Source organism: Apiospora marii, assembly GCF_038362585.1.
Source record: "Apiospora marii strain CBS 49790 chromosome Unknown utg000011l_segment0_segment0, whole genome shotgun sequence".
NCBI classification, from domain to species: Eukaryota; Fungi; Ascomycota; class Sordariomycetes; order Amphisphaeriales; family Apiosporaceae; genus Apiospora; species Apiospora marii.
In genome coordinates this window covers 4,325,661-4,341,913 of record NW_027117382.1, presented here as the reverse complement: position 1 = coordinate 4,341,913, position 16,253 = coordinate 4,325,661, and the positions used below count along the sequence as shown (strand labels likewise).

The following is a 16,253-nucleotide window of genomic DNA, read 5'->3' as shown; positions in this document are numbered from 1 at the left end:
TTTATTCTTATGGACGATGAAGGTGTCGTTGATATCGAACAGGTAGCCTCGGTACAGCTCTACCTGCTGGGCTGACTTGATGAGGGGAATCGACTTCTAGTTGACCAGGCGGTTGAAGTGCTTGCTGACCATTGTGTTTAAGCGCTTGCTGATGTAGCATTTGGGGATTCGGTAGTCGGACAGTGCCATGGTGCAGTTGAAGACAGGACTAGCCGCCGCAGAGAAGCTGTACTGGTCCTCTGGAAGCCAGTTGCTCAAGCTCGTTCCCGTTCCATTCTTGATTCGTTCCTTCCTTGAGTTTCCAGAACTTGATGTCGTTCGCCCTTCGTTCCTTTTCTTGATACCAAATCCCAATCTCGTTCTCGTTTTCGATGGCTGCGATAATTTTTACTCGGTACGCCTATATGTTGAGGATGAAGGCAAATTTCAGAGCCTGACAACCAACCAGAACCTCATCCGCCATATCACATCTTCTGTGGTTGGGTGATCGCTCTTGCCCCAGATTTCTGCTGTATCCAGCAAAAGAGGAAGGAGCCATGGGGAGGAGCGATAGTTGCTCGTGTTGTTGGAAGGCGCTGGTGGGTTGAGATGCCTGTCTTCTCGCGGAAGCATGAGGAGGAGCGATAATTGCGCCTGTTGTAGGAAGGCGTTGGTGGGTTGGGGGTGCCTTCCGTTTCGTGAAGAAGGACCTCCTCCCTGTAGTGCTTGGTGAAGCCCACGTGTGCAATCCCCGATGCCTGCTGGGAAATACGCCTCGCGCAAAACCTTGGCTCCCACGCCAAAGTCTTCGTCGTAGTATCGACATCCAATGTCAGCCCTAAGGCAACAACTTGTAAACGGCCGCTACCGGGTACGCTGCAGGGTAGGCTCGCAGAATACGCGCCCAAGACACGCACTAACCCGAAAAGCCCAGCTGCGCCTTCTCCTTCTCGGCCACCTGCTCGGAACCCGCCAGACGAACAGGCAACATGAGGGGGGGCGAGGGGCAGGACCTCTGCAACCCGAAACTCGCTGTTGGTGTATCCGTCTAGCTCATACTCAATGTCGCAGCTGCTCTCCCAGATGCCCTTGCCTACTATGCAAGCGACCTCGGGGCGGTGCTCGCGGATCTTGGCCTCGAGGGCGGTGACGCCTTCGTCCATCTCGGCCTTGCTCAGCTCGGCGCCGTTGCGCGAGGGGCGACTGACGGTGTCAGTGCCGCCGACCCCTGAAACGCTCTGGTAGGGTGAGGTTCTCCTCGGTGAGGAGGACCGAGCTGGCGCGGAAGGAGCAGCACAAGCAACTTCCAGAACAGGTTCGAGGGGTGCGCGCACGCACGGCCCCATTGAGATGGGGGATGACGAACAAAGGAGTTTGTAGATGCAGGCGCACCTTCCTCCTGATGCCTTGATCAATACCATGCGACTCTGCGACACCGCGGCTGATCTCCTCGAGCCTGCCAATGGGGCCGTGCACTTCTTGGCCAACTTCTTTGCCAAGGAGACGTACGGGTCCTCGATGATGTCGGCCTCGTGCTCCATGCGAGCTTGCAGATACCGGCTGGCCACCTCGGGGCCCACCAGTTCCAGTATCTCGGTAGTTGCCTCTATCTCCTCGCCCTTGCAGCCGTCCTTGAACCGCCCTCCCACCCACAAAGTCACCACCACCCATCCCTGCCTTTGTTGCTCTTCTCTTTCTTCGGATGTTTCTGAGGTGTTGTTGTCACTTCGCCGAACATGGTTTCTGGATTTTGGGCATGTTTTTGTGATTTCTTCGGCGGTTTATGAGGTGTTGGTGTTATTTCGCCGAAGAAAGTTTCTGTTTTTGGGTATTTTTTGTGATTTTTTGAGGTATATGTGATCATACTTGTATACACCAAGTACCTTCCTTCCTTCCTTCCTCATACGATGTCTATATGCGGTAGTCACCAGTGCCAACCAGCCTAGCTCTTGCCACCTTTCCTGTTGCCTCGTCTACTGCCTTGTCGATGGGCCGTCAATCGCTCTGCAGGAGGGGGAACTCGGCGAGGAAGAGGCCGGTCAAGTATAGCCGGGATGTCATCAGAGTCGCTGGTCGCGCTCTCGTTGCTGTCATAGTAATTGACATCGCGGAGGTTCTGGCTTGCCGTCCTCGAGGGAGTGGGACGAACGACTCGCCGTCTCGAGCCTCCGCCGCTCGACCCGAAGCTATACTCGGTGCGCCGAGCATCTCGAGGGTGCAGGTTGGGGCGGCTGGGGCGGCGGGAAGGGGCAGGCGGCTGCTGGTCTCGGTCTCGGTCTCGGTCTCGAGCACCACCGGGGTTGGTGCTGCCGGCTACATGGCCCGTGCGTTGCTGTGCCCGAGTTCTTGCACGGGTTCGGCCAAGTTGCTGTGGCTCAGGGAGAGCAAAGTCCCGAGCAAGAGGAGGCTCGACCCAGGGCGGCGCGCTTGTCGAGGGGGAGGCGCGGGCGGGAGGCGCTGCGGCCGAAGAAGGCGCACCAGGGAAGGCGGCGGCGGAAGAGGCTTGGAGCTGCGCTATCCGCCTTTGCTGGAAGGTGGCCGGAAGCCCCGAGCTGCGTCGACCATTGCGACGCGGACGAGAAGGAGGCGAAGCAGGAGATACAGGCGGCAGCGTCACTCGCCCCGTCGAGGTGCGGGCTGCAGCACGGGGAGGAGCAGCTTCTCGGGACTGTCTTAACTAGAGACCGTCCGAGTCGCTGCCCTCCCCGGCTGGTGAGCCTTGCTCGGCCTCGGGAGCTCGGGCTGGTGCGGGGGCCATTTCGGCGGGAGCAGCAGGGGCGGGAACAGGGACAGGAGCAGCAGCAGGACCAGGGGCCGGGGCCGGAGGAAGAGCGACGGTTGGAGCAGCAAGCAGAGCGGGCACACCGCCTGCTCGACCGGGAGCCGCCCCCTGCACCGTCGGCGAGGCAGTCGCTTCTGCCCCTGAGGGGTCGGCGGCTGGTGCAGAGGGGGCCCCGGAAGAGCCGGCAGTGGCCGCTGCTGCCGCCTGTCCTTGGGCTGCAGGAGCAGGGTTGGCGTACGGGCTGGGGACACCTGCAAACCATTGGTTACGTTTTTGAACAAGCCGACGATGAAGTGCAAACTATACCTACCTGCTCTGCGGAAGTATCTTGACAAGTACGGCTCGGCATTCGGCGATCTGGTCCCGATCCGCTGGTTCAGGAACCAGTGCTCGTCTTGCAAAGCAGTTAGTGTGTGAATGAAGGTTACCCATCCGAGACAGTTCGGGGCATTGATACTTACACAGCACTGCGTGGCCGTACTCGCGTCTGCCATCGTCGCCGAAATGGGCGGCCATTCTGCGGGCCAGCTCGTCCCAGGTGTCCCCCTCGTTGGTGCCGACGAAGATGCCTGCTCGGCTGGTGCTGAATGGCACCACGTGTCGCCAGAAGTAGCGCTCTTCGGCGTCGGACCAGCTCTTGCCAACCATCTTGTTGGATTGTGTTCTGAAGTGTGCAAGAAAGTAGAACAGTTAGCAAAAAAATATGATAACAAAATTCGGATATGTAAAAAATAAAGTGATGTTGTGAATGGGCAGGATCGGCGATGAGGTATATTTAACGTCGCAAGGCTCCAAGTGTGTACGACCAAGTCGCGACGGCAATGTTACATGGTAAGGTGATGTGTGGTGATGTGTGGCGATGTGAGGTGAAAGGCTTGTACTACTAAGCCATGATGGCAAAGACGACAGCACAATGAAGGTGGAGGATGGTGAGTGAGTGAGACGAAGAGTGGTGAGCGAGGTGAAGGAAGATGAGCGAGGTGAAGGACGATGAGGTGAAGGACGATGAGCGAGGCCAAAGACAGTGTTGATGTGTGAGGTTCAAGATGGTGAGGGATGGGAATGTGACAGAGGAAAATATGAACTAACCTGGTGATGTTTTGCGCTGTGGTGCTTGGCTGAGCTGTGTTGCTCTTTTGTTAACTGTTAGTCAACCGCTGTGACAGAGAGTAACAAGTGTTTGTGGTGTTGTGTGAGGAAAGGTGATGAGTAGGAAGGAGGGTGTTAAGGATGAAGAGAGAGCAACAAGGTCAAGTGTGAAAGGATGTTTAATTAAGTACGAACTTCCGAAGTTCGTCGAATTTCGTCGAAAAAACTCGAAAAAGATGTAGTAACCAAATGTTGTTTGTGGGAAGTAAGTGAATAGATGTTTGGTTGGGGCTTCCGGTAAGTAAGTAGGTAGGTTAGGTATGCTACCGCCTGGGGGAATAATCGGCGGGAAGACGCTAAGTACTCTGGGGTGTACAATCGGAAAGATGTGGTGTAATTTGGCACCGAATAATCGGTATGGACAAGAGGAAAAGGCCAGACGTCGCGGATTCGTGAACGCGCCGTGTATGGCCTCTGGAAAGGGTGGGTGACAGAGGGTTAGACCGCTGTAATCGGTGCTTGTGTGCTTACCTGGGGCGTCGCGGGGTTGAGTATGCCCACGATTCCACGCCCTGGGTCGAGAAAACGTGATGGAGGGGTGAAATATGGAAATAAATAAGGAATCACAACTTACCAGTCTCTCCCTTAAGCCGTCGAAACGTATGTAGGTCTCGTGGTGGCTCTGGGTGTAGCAGAACCAGAGACTCTGCAATATGCTTGTCGCAAATGATGGTGCTTGCTTGACACTACAGAGGTTCTGGTGTCGATACGAAGGTGACTTATCCTTTTCTCTTGGGAGGGTGCTCAAGAGGGCCCTGCTGGATATACACTGGTAACGCTTAGTACGAGGAGAGCGGGGCGGAAAATGTTATTCATGAGCTTCTCGGGTGGAATTCCAAGATGGAGAAAGTATGTGATGGAATAAAGACTGGTGATGATGCTGGGTGGTATGGCGTTGAACGAGAATGAGCTTCAAGTCCAATGGAGCGAACGAACCGTGATGATGCTCAGAACGTGTTTGAGGTTTGGAGGGGGAGAGGACAGGCAGAGGGAGAAGAGGCGTTGAGAAGGGAGGGAGGAGGGAGTAATGAGACTTACGTATAGAGTGCCTTGGATGTTTCTGTGGTAAAAACCAATGTAGCCCACGGCGTATCAACTTCTGCCAACTGTAGCGGTTCTGGTGGCGGAGTGTGCGTGGGAAAGCTGGTGATGCTCTGCGTCTATGACAGAATGCCGATACGTTTACCTTTACGGTATGATTTCCGCTTCTGATCGTCTGGGGAACTTGGTCTCGAGATGATGACGAAGGTGATGCTTCTTACCGGATGGTGACTTTGTAGAGAATCCTCTGTCTAGTCAAGCTGGTGCTCTGTGCAGGTACACGAGCGATGTAAGTGTGGAAGAGTGGTGGGAAATAACTGTGTCTGAACAGTCGAACTACTTGTGAAGTATGGTAGTTGTGGGAAGTAGCTGACGTGAAGTGAAGATATCCTGAAGGAATGCAGTTCTGTCTGTAGCTTTGATGGAATCCTGTGTTGGATGGAGAGAAGGGAAAAGCCGAATGGTAGCTAGGAAGTGGGATTTTATACGCTGAAACCCGGAGCCTGATCTCAGCTTGGGGGGACGTCAGTACAGCTGAATCCGATCCAGCCCACCTACTGAGTGACAATAGATTGTCCTGCGTGAGAGTGAGAGTGACTCATCAGAGAAGAGATGGGACGTTCTGCAGTAACTGAAGGCTATAACGTCAGAGTGAAAGCAAAAGCGATGTGCATGAATAGTCCGGAGACGAGGTCGGTCGAAATGAGGTGGAATGTACAACTCCAGAGATGACTGCAGTGAGCACTGCGGAAATGCAAATAAGATGAAGTGATGCTCGTGCGATCAGAAGATGTTGGGAAAAGTAATGCAGGTTAAGTAAAGGTGGTGGAGGTGGGTAGGTGACTGGGGACGGGCGAGCTCATCGTTGCCACTGGTATTGTTATCAATTTTGTCACTATTCGATGAGTGGTCCGCAACTAGGGCTTGTCTGATTCCCACGGTGCAGTAGATAACCAAATGTGCAACGGTCAATCGACGAAATGCAGCTTAAAATTTGTTATTTGGTCATGGTATACCACCATGGTGACTTGTGCGTAGGTGAGCAGGGACAGGATGAACGCAAGTCTGACAGGTCTTTTCTCAGACTGCTACAAAGTAAAGGGCTCAGGATGACTATGATCTGCATATGAATCTCGTGAAACAACCATATACGATTATTGAATAAGTACTGTAGCATATGCAGAAGATAGAGACAGCCTCATCAGAGGTATGACGAGTTGGTGAATGAGGGGTTGCCAGAGAGTTGGTTATGCCCAAATTCTGGCGATATCTGGTAGCCAGAGATTCATGGATGGCCCAGAAGGCAATTCAGGCAGTGGCCGGTAACTACTTTTTTCGATGATGGGGCAGTACCAGCTAATGTAGTTATTATGTCCATCCGATGGGCAGACGTTGGGTGGACGAAGGCCGGCGAAGATGAAGAAACCGGGGAGACAGTTGGTAGCCATGGAAGATCTGTAACCACCAAGCAATGCATTGATGGGCCAGTACGGTAAGTCTTGCCAAAGTGCCCTTGAATCAATGGCAGTTCCATCAATTAACACTGAAGGAGTTCTAGGCCACGGGCCGGATCGAATTGAGCATCTTCGACTTGAAGAAAACCCGACAATAAGTCATTTCAAGTTCACATACGGGCAAACTGCCCATTGGAAGGCCATAGGGAGTTCGCAAGGGCCAACAGAAGCTCGGCGAGCATGCGCTGTGGAAACAAGCACATCAAGTAATGTAAATCTTGACGGTATCCACGAAAGGGGTAATTCTTCCAATGCTGATCAGATAGGTTACCTGAGCAAATTGTTTAGTCAAGCATAGAAGCCGCCATGTGTGGGAAAAATGCTGCGTGAAAAGAAAACGACACCAAAACAAGATATGTAAAACTTTTTGCAGTTTTGGGGCACCAGTCAACGGCGAGTGGTTTCTAGCTGCAATACAGAGCCACATATGGTGCAGTTATTGAGCTGAGGGGTGAGGCAATGGTCATGCAATTCAGCAATCAAACCTCTGGACAGTACCAAATGTCAACATCCCCTGAACGAGTCAGACGGATACTATGTGCAATATGATGTTTTCCGTCAAAAGGGACTGCAAGTCAGCTGTTGAGATACGCAGCACAGCTATCTCCCAACCACTTGGCAGATATGATAACTCCGCGAGAAAGGCTCCCTAAATAAGCTTAGTCACGAAAACGATTGAGACGTAGTGTACGATACATCCCATCGTTACGATGGTCTTCCACTCCCATCTCATAGCAGGACCCCCTGAAGACCAGAAGCCGGTTGACCATGCGCAACTCGCAACGGTGATTATGTATATGGAAACGTAACATCGAATCTCAGTTAGAGGTGAGAAGTGCTACTTCCACGAGGCTTTCCACTAGAATCTACTATGATACAGCCAAAGGCAAGACCTGTAACTCGAGCTGGGCTGATGTACTGCTTTGGTACCTTTGATCCATCACTCGAATGGACTCTTGGGCCCTGGTGCTTTGACACCGCGAGCCATCAAGAATGCAGCAAGGCGGTACTCAAACTTGGCAAACTGGTAGTTCGGTTGATTAGTCTATGCGCTGAGAAGGGCTTGGTGTTTTGTTGAGTAAGAAAAAGGGGGGAGAGTGGAATGACATACTATGCTCTTGCGATTCAAGGGGGCCACGCCGTCTTTGACCCACATGCCCCAGCTGCCCATCATGTTGGCCAACATCATATCCGTCATGAGGCGATCCCCCACGATAGCGACCTGGCTGGGATGCGTGACGCCAGTCTCCGGGTACTTCTGGAAGTAAGCCATGATCTCGTCCTTGCAGCCGGGCTTCTTGGCACGATGAGACAGGACGACAGCGCCGGTGGTCTGCTCCAACTCGGTAGCTAGCTTACCGTCCCGGTCGTACGACATAGCTCCGGCCGTGTTGGAGACGATCAAAAGTTTGCGGCCTGGATACTCCTTTTGTAGTTCCCGGAACCGCTCCTGGACAGCATCCGGATCAATGACTGAAGTTTTGTTGGAGCTTCCGGACTCAAACGTCCCAGCCTGCGCGGAGAGGAGAGCAACTCACGACATTAGGGGGGTGTATTTGGTTGGTCTCGGGATAGGCAAAACAGTCATCCTTGTCCAGAACAACTGCCTTGATCTCTACCTTCTTGCCATGATGCTCGAAGGCCCTATCAAGGGGCACTGGGAGGTCACTGAAGGTTGAGACTGTGGAATGAGGAAGGCATAGCGACGGCTTGGTCAACAGTTTGAACACATTGAGAGCCCCTGAGAGGTTGAGGTTCATGGCCACGAGCCGGTTTGTGTGGGGATAGCCCACTTGCCTTCTGCCTCTTGGAGGGAACAGTGGATTGGCTGGTGTATAGTAGTTCGGTATATGTGATGACAGGTTAGACTGCAAAGAGTGGAAGTCGCTTTCAGAGTGATCTTCTTTGATGTGAACGAGTATAGGTTAAGTGCCTATTTCTGTCGTCGGGTGCAATTGAGCATGCAGCATCATTGCTGCATTTTGCGTCCAATAAGCCAGTAAAGAAGCATTGCCTGGGCGCCCAAGTCAACTTTTTAGTGGGCCGTTGCTGGGGGGCCTCGAGCTACAGGCGGGTTTTAGGTAACTCGAGCCAGGTAGCTGGTTAGCTGCAGCACTTACTGCAAGCTTGACGCGACTACGCGTGAAATCCATTGACCTCGGCGATATTTCTCCAGCATTGATGCAACACCGACTGCTTTGGAGCCGCTTCTAGTATATGTTCATACTCGCCGGCACCTTCGAAACCAGAAGCTAATATTGCACTTGCAACATTGCCACGAGCAGACGCCAATTTGTCGCATAGCAAGCAGTGTCGCTGAGAACCTTCGTTATCAAATAGCACCATCACCTAATGGCGCCACGCCGCAAAGCAGCGAGTCCTGACCCGGCAAGTGCTGCGCCTGTTAGGCAATCCACCCGCAAAAGGGCAGCACCAGCAAAGATTGCAGAGCAAACCAACGACGAAGCCGACGACAAGGCCGCACAACCGTCACCGGCAAAGCGGGCCCGAGGAAGGCCAACAGCGGCCTCGAAGCCAGAGAATGGCGCAAGCCAGAAAAAGAAGTCCGTCTACGATGTGCCCTCAGATGACGATGCGCTTGGCGGAATTTCAGATACAGCAGAGGCCCGCGTCGAGGAAACCGAGGTGGCAGGAACGCCGAAACGGAAGGTGAAGACCTCGGCGAGCCCAGTAAAGGCATCCGCAGGAAAGAACATCACGACACCCTCGAGAGCAACTCGCTTCACGGGCGGCGAGACCCCGCAATGGCGACGAAACGACCGCTCCGCGCGCAAGAAGAGTGCTAGGGCCTTGATTGAGCGCGTGGTGGCCGGTGATGCCAGTGACGAGGACGAACAAGAAGAACTGGCACAGGAGATCTACGACTCGAGTCAGGACGAAGAGGAGGAAGAGGAGGAAGGCGCTGAAGGAAGGACCCAAGAAGCCGACGATTCGGAAGCTCCAGCGGCATCGCCGTCCAAGAAACGTCGAGGCCGCCAGAAAAAGGAGACAGTACCAGGACGAAAGGGGGGTCGACCACGCAAGAAGTCGCCGACACCACCGCGAGACCTGCCCCCGTACGAGTTATACTTTGCACAGAACCGACCCGGGGCCGCGAAAACGTCCAGCAATACGCTTGCGTCGCTCGAGCTGCTCACACACGAGGAATATTTCTCTATATTGCACCAACACAAAGAGCATCACGCTGGAGACATCGAGTACCTTCAATCGTGGCATACCGAGTCCTTTGCCCAATGGTCCTTTGAGCTATCAGAAGGCTTTAGCATATGTCTATATGGCTATGGCTCCAAACGCCCACTCCTACATAAATTCGCAAAGTTCCTGTACGACGAGACACCCGACCACGAGTCCAGCAAGATTGTCGTCATCAACGGCTATGTGCGCTCGACCTCGATCCGTGAGATGCTGGGCACAGTCGCCAGCGCCGTTGATCCGTCGCACAAGCTACCTGCCGGAAACCCCTCCGTTATGCTGGACAGCCTGAAGGCGCTCTTGTCCTCTCACGATATCAACATTACCGTCATTATCAACTCCGTCGACGCCGTGCCGCTACGCAGGGCCGGCACGCAGACCATTCTGGCGCAATTGGCATCGCACCCGCAAATCCAGCTGATCTGCTCCGCAGACACCCCGGACTTCTCGCTGTTGTGGGACAGCGGCATCCGGTCCGCCTTCAACTTCGTCTTCCACGACTGTACGACCTTTGCGCCTTTTACTGTGGAGATTGACGTTGTCGACGATGTGCACGAGCTTCTGGGCCGCAAAGCCCGCCGCGTCGGCGGTAAGGAGGGTGTTACCTACGTCTTGCGCAGTTTGCCCGAGAACGCCAAGAACCTGTTCCGCCTGCTGGTCACCGAGGTGCTGCTGGCGATCGATGAGGAGGGGATGTCCGGGGGCGAAAACCCCGGTGTCGAGTACCGCATTCTATACAACAAGGCGGTCGAGGAGTTCATCTGCAGTTCGGAGATGGCTTTCCGTACACTACTCAAAGAGTAAGTTTTTCCTCCTCCAGATAACCTGACGAATTTAAAGCAATCGTTACTCACATGAACTACCAGATTCCACGATCATCAAATGATTACCAGCCGTAAAGATGTTCTGGGAACAGAGCTGCTAAGCTTGCCCTTCCGCAGAGAAGAACTAGAAGCGATTCTTGAAGATCTTATGTCTTAATTGCATATATACATAGTCGATTATGGTGGTGTACAGCATGTGTACAAATTGGCAAGTCTGCTGCATGATTGGGGTTACTTTTAGCGCATTATAGAGAGCAAAACCGGATAATGATACCCCTTATACAGATCGAGGGTTGCCTCCCTTAGCCCGTCTCCGCAATCTCCTCACTCTTCTCGTCCAACTCAGCCCATTTCGTCTTGCCATCTACGATATCCAGGCAACGTCTTGAGTAGAAGATGTGCATTCTGATTCACCAAGGTTAGCTTCAACAAGTCGTGACATTTGGGTTTGAGAAAATGGGCAACACTAACGTTGGCTGGAACGCCTCCCGGGCCTCTTCGCTTTTGAACTTGATGATGGCAGGGAACATCAACACCATGTTCCGCCCCTCGTCCATGATGGGCGCGTGGCAGTATGCGCAGCTGACCTTGCAGGGCAGGTCATGGTACGTATGCTTTTTCTGCGCGTGGTAGAAAGCCAAACCCTTGGCACCGTTCTCGAAGTGCAGGTCCTCTTTCTTGAAAATGGCCGCCCACTGAAAGGGTGCACCTGGGAGGAAGATATGTAAGAACTATCATGCTTATGTGGAGGGGTGTAAACACTTACCATGTAAACTCTGGCAATCTGTGCAATGACAGTACTTGGACGCCAGCGGCTTCTCCCGGCTCAGCCAGTACTTGATGCGACCGCAATTACACTGAGCCTCGTGGTGCTTGGTAGCGTGCTCGTTGCTGCCCTCGGTGCGGTACGGGGGCTGGTCGCGCCACTCGCAGCCGTCCTTCTGCTTCTCGGCCTCCTCGTCCGCGTGGGTCGTGGTGGTGTCGTGCCGACCTTTGCTCTCGTGGTTGGTGCCGTTGGGGTAGGCGTCCTTCTTGTCCTCGTCCGCCGTCTCCTCCGTGGTGGAGTCCGAAGCCAGCTCGTGCGGTTCCCGCTGCTCGTGGTCGTGCTGCTTCTTCTGCTTCTTCGAGGGGGATTGCGGCTCGGACCTGGATGTTCTGGCGGGCATTTTGGCGGTTGTGGTAGTACTGAAGGGAGATGGTTTGTTGTAGTAAGGGTTATACTTGTGTGTCACAGCAGAAGCAGAGTATATGGGGGTGTTGATCTGTTTATTAAGAAAGAGCGAAGCAAAGGAAGCTTGACTGTATTCGTGGTGGTGACAGTGACGTATTGTAGTACAGCGATTTGTTAGAGTTCTAAGACCATTTCTAGTACGAGAGAACATATTGCTTTTTCCAAGGGAGAAAGCTATCAGGGAATCCTTTCACAAGGGCATACTGTCCTTAAGCTGCGTCGATCATCGAGGCTCCATCTTTGGAAGTCCCTGAAAAGCAAAAGAATCCAAGCGAAATCGTACAGTACCATTCATGATATGCGCATCACATCCGGAGAGGGAGAAGACGTAGGTGTGCGATATGTGCGTGTAATCCATTTTAGCGTGTCCGGTCCCTTGGGGACAGTATGGCTGGGATCATCACTACTTCATACTGTCAAACCCCCTACATCTGCAGAGAGAAATGGTGACGTTATATTCGAGTGCTCCAGGGCTCACTTGCAAAGTTCCAGCACGGAGGAGCATGCCATTTCCGGAGCTGAGGCTCCTTCCCGTGTGCAGTTGATCGACATCCGATCTGTGGGGTATCACACCGGATGATCCTTGCCTTATGCCTGCCCGCATGCATGTCCGTCATCCAATCATATGAAAGGGACACGAAGAGCTGGGGAAGCTCGCGTGCCCCGGGCACCGGGTTATGCAGCTTAACATTCTGATCAGGCAATTTGTAAGGTTACATAAGCTTAAGAGGGCAGAAACGTTGCTCAGCCGTTCGTGAAGGTGTGTAGATACTGGACCTGCTGCATAGTAGTAGCTTGCAATTTGATGTTGTCAGAAAAGAAATTGAAGAGACGTGTATCCTCGCTTGTAATGATTCATCAGACATGCCCATCCCGCAAGCAAAAGCTTAGCGCTTTGATCAGGGAGACTCAATCGATCGGATCCCCGCAGGCTAGAGCCTGTCTTGGATGCACCTTTGGGTTTGGGATCGAGAGTATCTGAGCTGCCAGGAGTCCAGGACTCCAAGCACCTGCTGCTCGTCAAAAAACACAAAAGGGTTGGAAATCCCGCTCATGCAATGTCCAGTATCATTGACCTACTGTTGATGAGGTTGACTTGCAAATGGTACTTGGATCGTGTTATCTTGTCGCATGACTGGATCAGTTGCGAAATCAACTCCAAGACACATGCTTCAAAACCCCAGGGTATTCTTCAACAGGAACATGCTGAAGATGGGGAAAAAGAGAAAAAGAACCGAATATGTGTCCAAATATACGAAGGCTCCGATATTGTAGGCTATGGACTTGGTGATGAGCATTTTGATGGTTGGGCACCCGATAAGCCCGTCTGACTCGATTATGGAAAGTCACGGGGCGCAGGTGGTCACAGCTGACACCGACGTCATCTCCTTCCGGTTTTGACCGCGCCTAACTTTTGAATCTCGCAAACGCACCTAATCTCGCAGCTGCCAAGTCAAGAACCAAGTTCCCGGACCAGATCCCCAAGATCTCCAGATTCCAGATTCCAGATCTCTTCGTCTAGCAAGCCAGCTAAAATCGACGTATGATAAGAAGAAAGGCGCCTCTCAAAATGAGCTGTGGAGACCATGACATCCAGGCGCGGTGATACCATTATCACACTTCCAAACAACCAACAGTATGCAGTTGGCGCAGGACCAGGGGGAGGAGGCCCCGGTCCCGTCATCCCAACGGATGGCATGCTGCCGGAAAAGCAGCCGCGAAAAAATGCTGCGACTGCCGCCTCGGCCGCTTCGGTGCGGGCGCTGACTTCCCAGGCCATCGCCTTCTACTTCCGCGCCCCCGTCAAGGCCTTCTTCCGGACCAGGGTCGATTACCTCGCATATGCGCGCTCCGTTCATCATGCCCAGGCCCAGGCCCAGCTGAATGTCCGCCCGCTGGGAAGTGACCGTGCGACAGGCAGATTGACCGCCGCCCTGCAGCAGACCTGGACCTGGATGCGCGCCACAACTCCGGGTGTACTCACGAGCGCTGTGCGCCATGACGGCTGGGCCGTAATTCCGCATCAGGTACTGCCGCCGCTGATTGCCAACGTGAGCGTAGGCGCCGTGCTGTATACGAGCTACTTGCATATTCTGGGGAGGCTGCACCCGGAGAGTGCGCGGGGCAACAAGCGTGCCTATCCGCCACCGGCACCCTTGGAAACCTTCACGGCGGGATTCCTGGCAGGCAGCATTCAAAGCGTGTTGGCGGCACCACTAGATGCGATCCAAGCACGCTACGATCACCGCGACCTGATGCCGGCCAGCGGGAAAGGAAAACCCCGCAGTATGTGGTCCTTCAGCGCCGAGAAGTTGCGGGAGATTGGACTGCGCGGCATTTTTGCGGGTTGGGGCCTGAGCTTCATGAAGGACTCCATGGGAAGCGCCCTCTTCTTCACGACTTTCGAGTACGTCAAAGCCCAAGGGTACTACAATTTCGTCCGGTGGTACTACGGCGGCCTCAGCCAGGAGATCGTGGATCTTCTGGCCATGAAGCGCCCGACGGACAAAGACATGAAGAAGAAGAGGAGCGACCAGAGCAGGCACGAAGACAAGCCGACCGTGATCAGGCCGCATTATGCCATCGAGCCCGTCTTCCTACTGCTCGCGGGCATCGGCGCCTCATTCGGACAGCAGATCCTACTGCACCCCCTGAACCATATCCAGACCAAGCACTGGGATCACCTGGAAGAGCTGGACGCGAAGGCGACGAGGCTTAGAGAGACTCAGGCCGCAAATCCAGAAAAACCACACCGGAAGTGGAGGATGATGAGAGCATACTACCACGCCTATCAAGAAACGTGGGCACAGCTGGCGGCCGAGGCCAAGAGGGACGGGATCAGCCTTACGCGGTGGTTCTATCGCGGATTTTGGTGGAACACGATTCGGCAGGTCCCCAGCACCAGTGCCGGGCTGATCATTTTCGAATTGGTGCGGCGCAAGTACGGCATGAGTAGCGAAGAGATTCGTATCACTAAGAATGGATACGATATTCTTTTGACATAAGGGTAGAGGGAGTGTGTTATAGATAGATCATGGATATGGGCGTTGGTGGCGTTGTTGTTGCTGTTTAGATATCACTCGGCTCACTTTTTCGTTTTTGGAACCACCACTCATGCCATTGCAATGCGATCGATCGCGCAAGATTTTGTCAAGTATATAGACTAGAACTCCTCTAACACACAAGAAGAACAACAACACCTGACGATGAGTACACGGTGAATGAGTGTCGCTGAAAATCCACTTTGAATGTTTTTCAATCTGGTCGTTGTAACATGTAAAATGTGAAAGCCGAGTCGGGCTTTGGCTTGAAGCTGTTCGGTGTTTGCATGCGGATACGGAAGGTAAATGGCATGATGACGAAGCAAAATGGGCCGGTCTCTTGCGCCCGCACACCCCGGTAGCGTCCGTCCACTAATCATACAACACCTCCGAATTCATCAGAGAGCTCTTCGTTCCGTTCCCCATCTCACGTGCTTGCGTTGCATCCCATTGCAACCTACATACTTTACATTTCCCCGAGGCCAATTAGAGACTCGAGCTTCCTCGAGTCTTGTCCAGCGTCGAATTGGCACCCAATTGCCAATTCTGGGCGTAGTGTCTCCTCCCCACCTTGGAGAAAAGACCGCGCGCTCCTGTACCTCCCGTTGAGACCGGCAGACAGAAACCCAAAAAGCAAATAAGGATATACAAAAAAGGGAAGCAAACATGAAGCCCCACGATGCCTTGAATGCCACCGATGTCCACGAGGCCCAATGGGAGGCCACGCGCGGCGCGGTTATCGGTGCCACCAAATGGGGCGCTGCGTCTGCCATCCTGGGCGCTGCCGCGTACGCCTTCTCGCCCATATACCGGGGGCTAACGATTCAGTTCAAGGTGTAAGTGACCTGTTTCCTGATCTGGAGTTTCTCCCCTCTTATTTTCTTTCTCCCGTCTGTCGATATCATGTCTGCTTTTCTATGTGTCCACTCTCAGGAAGCAATGGCATACAAGTCCCACTGCATCCCTTGACGGAGATAGTGAGTGATGCAAGCCAGTATATGGGAATGAAGCAAACGAACATAACCTGCTTAGTCGGGGAGTCCTGGCCGCCCAGCTTGCTGCTACCTTACCCTTTCGCCTCTCTACGCTTCCGGATATTGACCCGCCGCATGCAGATACATCCAGATGTCCGGCATGATTCTGGGCAGCATGATCGAGGCCGATTCGCACATGCGGCAGTACGAGTACCGGCTCCGCATGCAGCGGCAGATCGCCCGGGACCGGGCCAAGTGGGAGGCCCTCGAGCGGGAGTTCGCCGAGGACGAGGGCGGCCCGGCGCCGCCGCCGAGGCCCCGGCATCTGCGCGAGGCGGAGGAGGAGCTGCAGCGAAGGAAATAGGTCACCGCCGTAAGTGGACGAGGGAAAGTGAAAGGGAGAAAAAAAGGTTCTGGACTTTCATAGTTTCGTGTGCGTACAAATACAAGAATTTGTGTATAAATGATGTGCCATGCTAGGGACCTCTGGAAGGGAACATGTGCT

The 16,253-nt window shown here is 53.6% G+C and overlaps 7 protein-coding genes across 7 annotated transcripts; 3 read left to right on the top strand and 4 right to left on the bottom strand.

Moving 5' to 3' along the window:
- Nucleotides 1-464: 464 nt before the first annotated feature.
- On the bottom strand, nucleotides 465-1,520 carry PG985_014526 (uracil-DNA glycosylase-like protein; the record flags this gene model as incomplete). Its single annotated transcript, XM_066834292.1, has 1 exon — nucleotides 465-1,520. The coding sequence occupies one exon, from the start codon at nucleotides 1,518-1,520 to the stop codon at nucleotides 465-467; it is 1,056 nt and encodes a 351-aa protein (XP_066679032.1).
- Nucleotides 1,521-1,921: 401 nt separating this feature from the next.
- PG985_014525 (uncharacterized protein) lies at nucleotides 1,922-3,409 on the bottom strand (the record flags this gene model as incomplete). The annotated part of the gene is made up of 4 exons (XM_066834291.1): nucleotides 1,922-2,531; nucleotides 2,658-3,012; nucleotides 3,072-3,155; nucleotides 3,223-3,409. 4 exons carry the CDS (start codon nucleotides 3,407-3,409, stop codon nucleotides 1,922-1,924), a joined length of 1,236 nt encoding a protein of 411 aa, XP_066679031.1.
- Nucleotides 3,410-7,405: 3,996 nt separating this feature from the next.
- PG985_014524 (HAD superfamily phosphatase) lies at nucleotides 7,406-8,225 on the bottom strand (the record flags this gene model as incomplete). Its single annotated transcript, XM_066834290.1, has 3 exons — nucleotides 7,406-7,489; nucleotides 7,577-7,915; nucleotides 8,004-8,225. 3 exons carry the CDS (start codon nucleotides 8,223-8,225, stop codon nucleotides 7,406-7,408), a joined length of 645 nt encoding a protein of 214 aa, XP_066679030.1.
- A 592-nt stretch (nucleotides 8,226-8,817) lies between these two features.
- Nucleotides 8,818-10,659, top strand: PG985_014523 (uncharacterized protein; the record flags this gene model as incomplete). The annotated part of the gene is made up of 2 exons (XM_066834289.1): nucleotides 8,818-10,478; nucleotides 10,545-10,659. 2 exons carry the CDS (start codon nucleotides 8,818-8,820, stop codon nucleotides 10,657-10,659), a joined length of 1,776 nt encoding a protein of 591 aa, XP_066679029.1.
- Nucleotides 10,660-10,804: 145 nt separating this feature from the next.
- Nucleotides 10,805-11,668, bottom strand: PG985_014522 (uncharacterized protein; the record flags this gene model as incomplete). Its single annotated transcript, XM_066834288.1, has 3 exons — nucleotides 10,805-10,886; nucleotides 10,974-11,211; nucleotides 11,269-11,668. The coding sequence occupies 3 exons, from the start codon at nucleotides 11,666-11,668 to the stop codon at nucleotides 10,805-10,807; spliced, it is 720 nt and encodes a 239-aa protein (XP_066679028.1).
- Nucleotides 11,669-13,319: 1,651 nt separating this feature from the next.
- Nucleotides 13,320-14,738, top strand: PG985_014521 (uncharacterized protein; the record flags this gene model as incomplete). Its single annotated transcript, XM_066834287.1, has 1 exon — nucleotides 13,320-14,738. The coding sequence occupies one exon, from the start codon at nucleotides 13,320-13,322 to the stop codon at nucleotides 14,736-14,738; it is 1,419 nt and encodes a 472-aa protein (XP_066679027.1).
- Nucleotides 14,739-15,440: 702 nt separating this feature from the next.
- PG985_014520 (uncharacterized protein) lies at nucleotides 15,441-16,112 on the top strand (the record flags this gene model as incomplete). Its single annotated transcript, XM_066834286.1, has 2 exons — nucleotides 15,441-15,610; nucleotides 15,890-16,112. 2 exons carry the CDS (start codon nucleotides 15,441-15,443, stop codon nucleotides 16,110-16,112), a joined length of 393 nt encoding a protein of 130 aa, XP_066679026.1.
- Nucleotides 16,113-16,253: the final 141 nt, after the last annotated feature.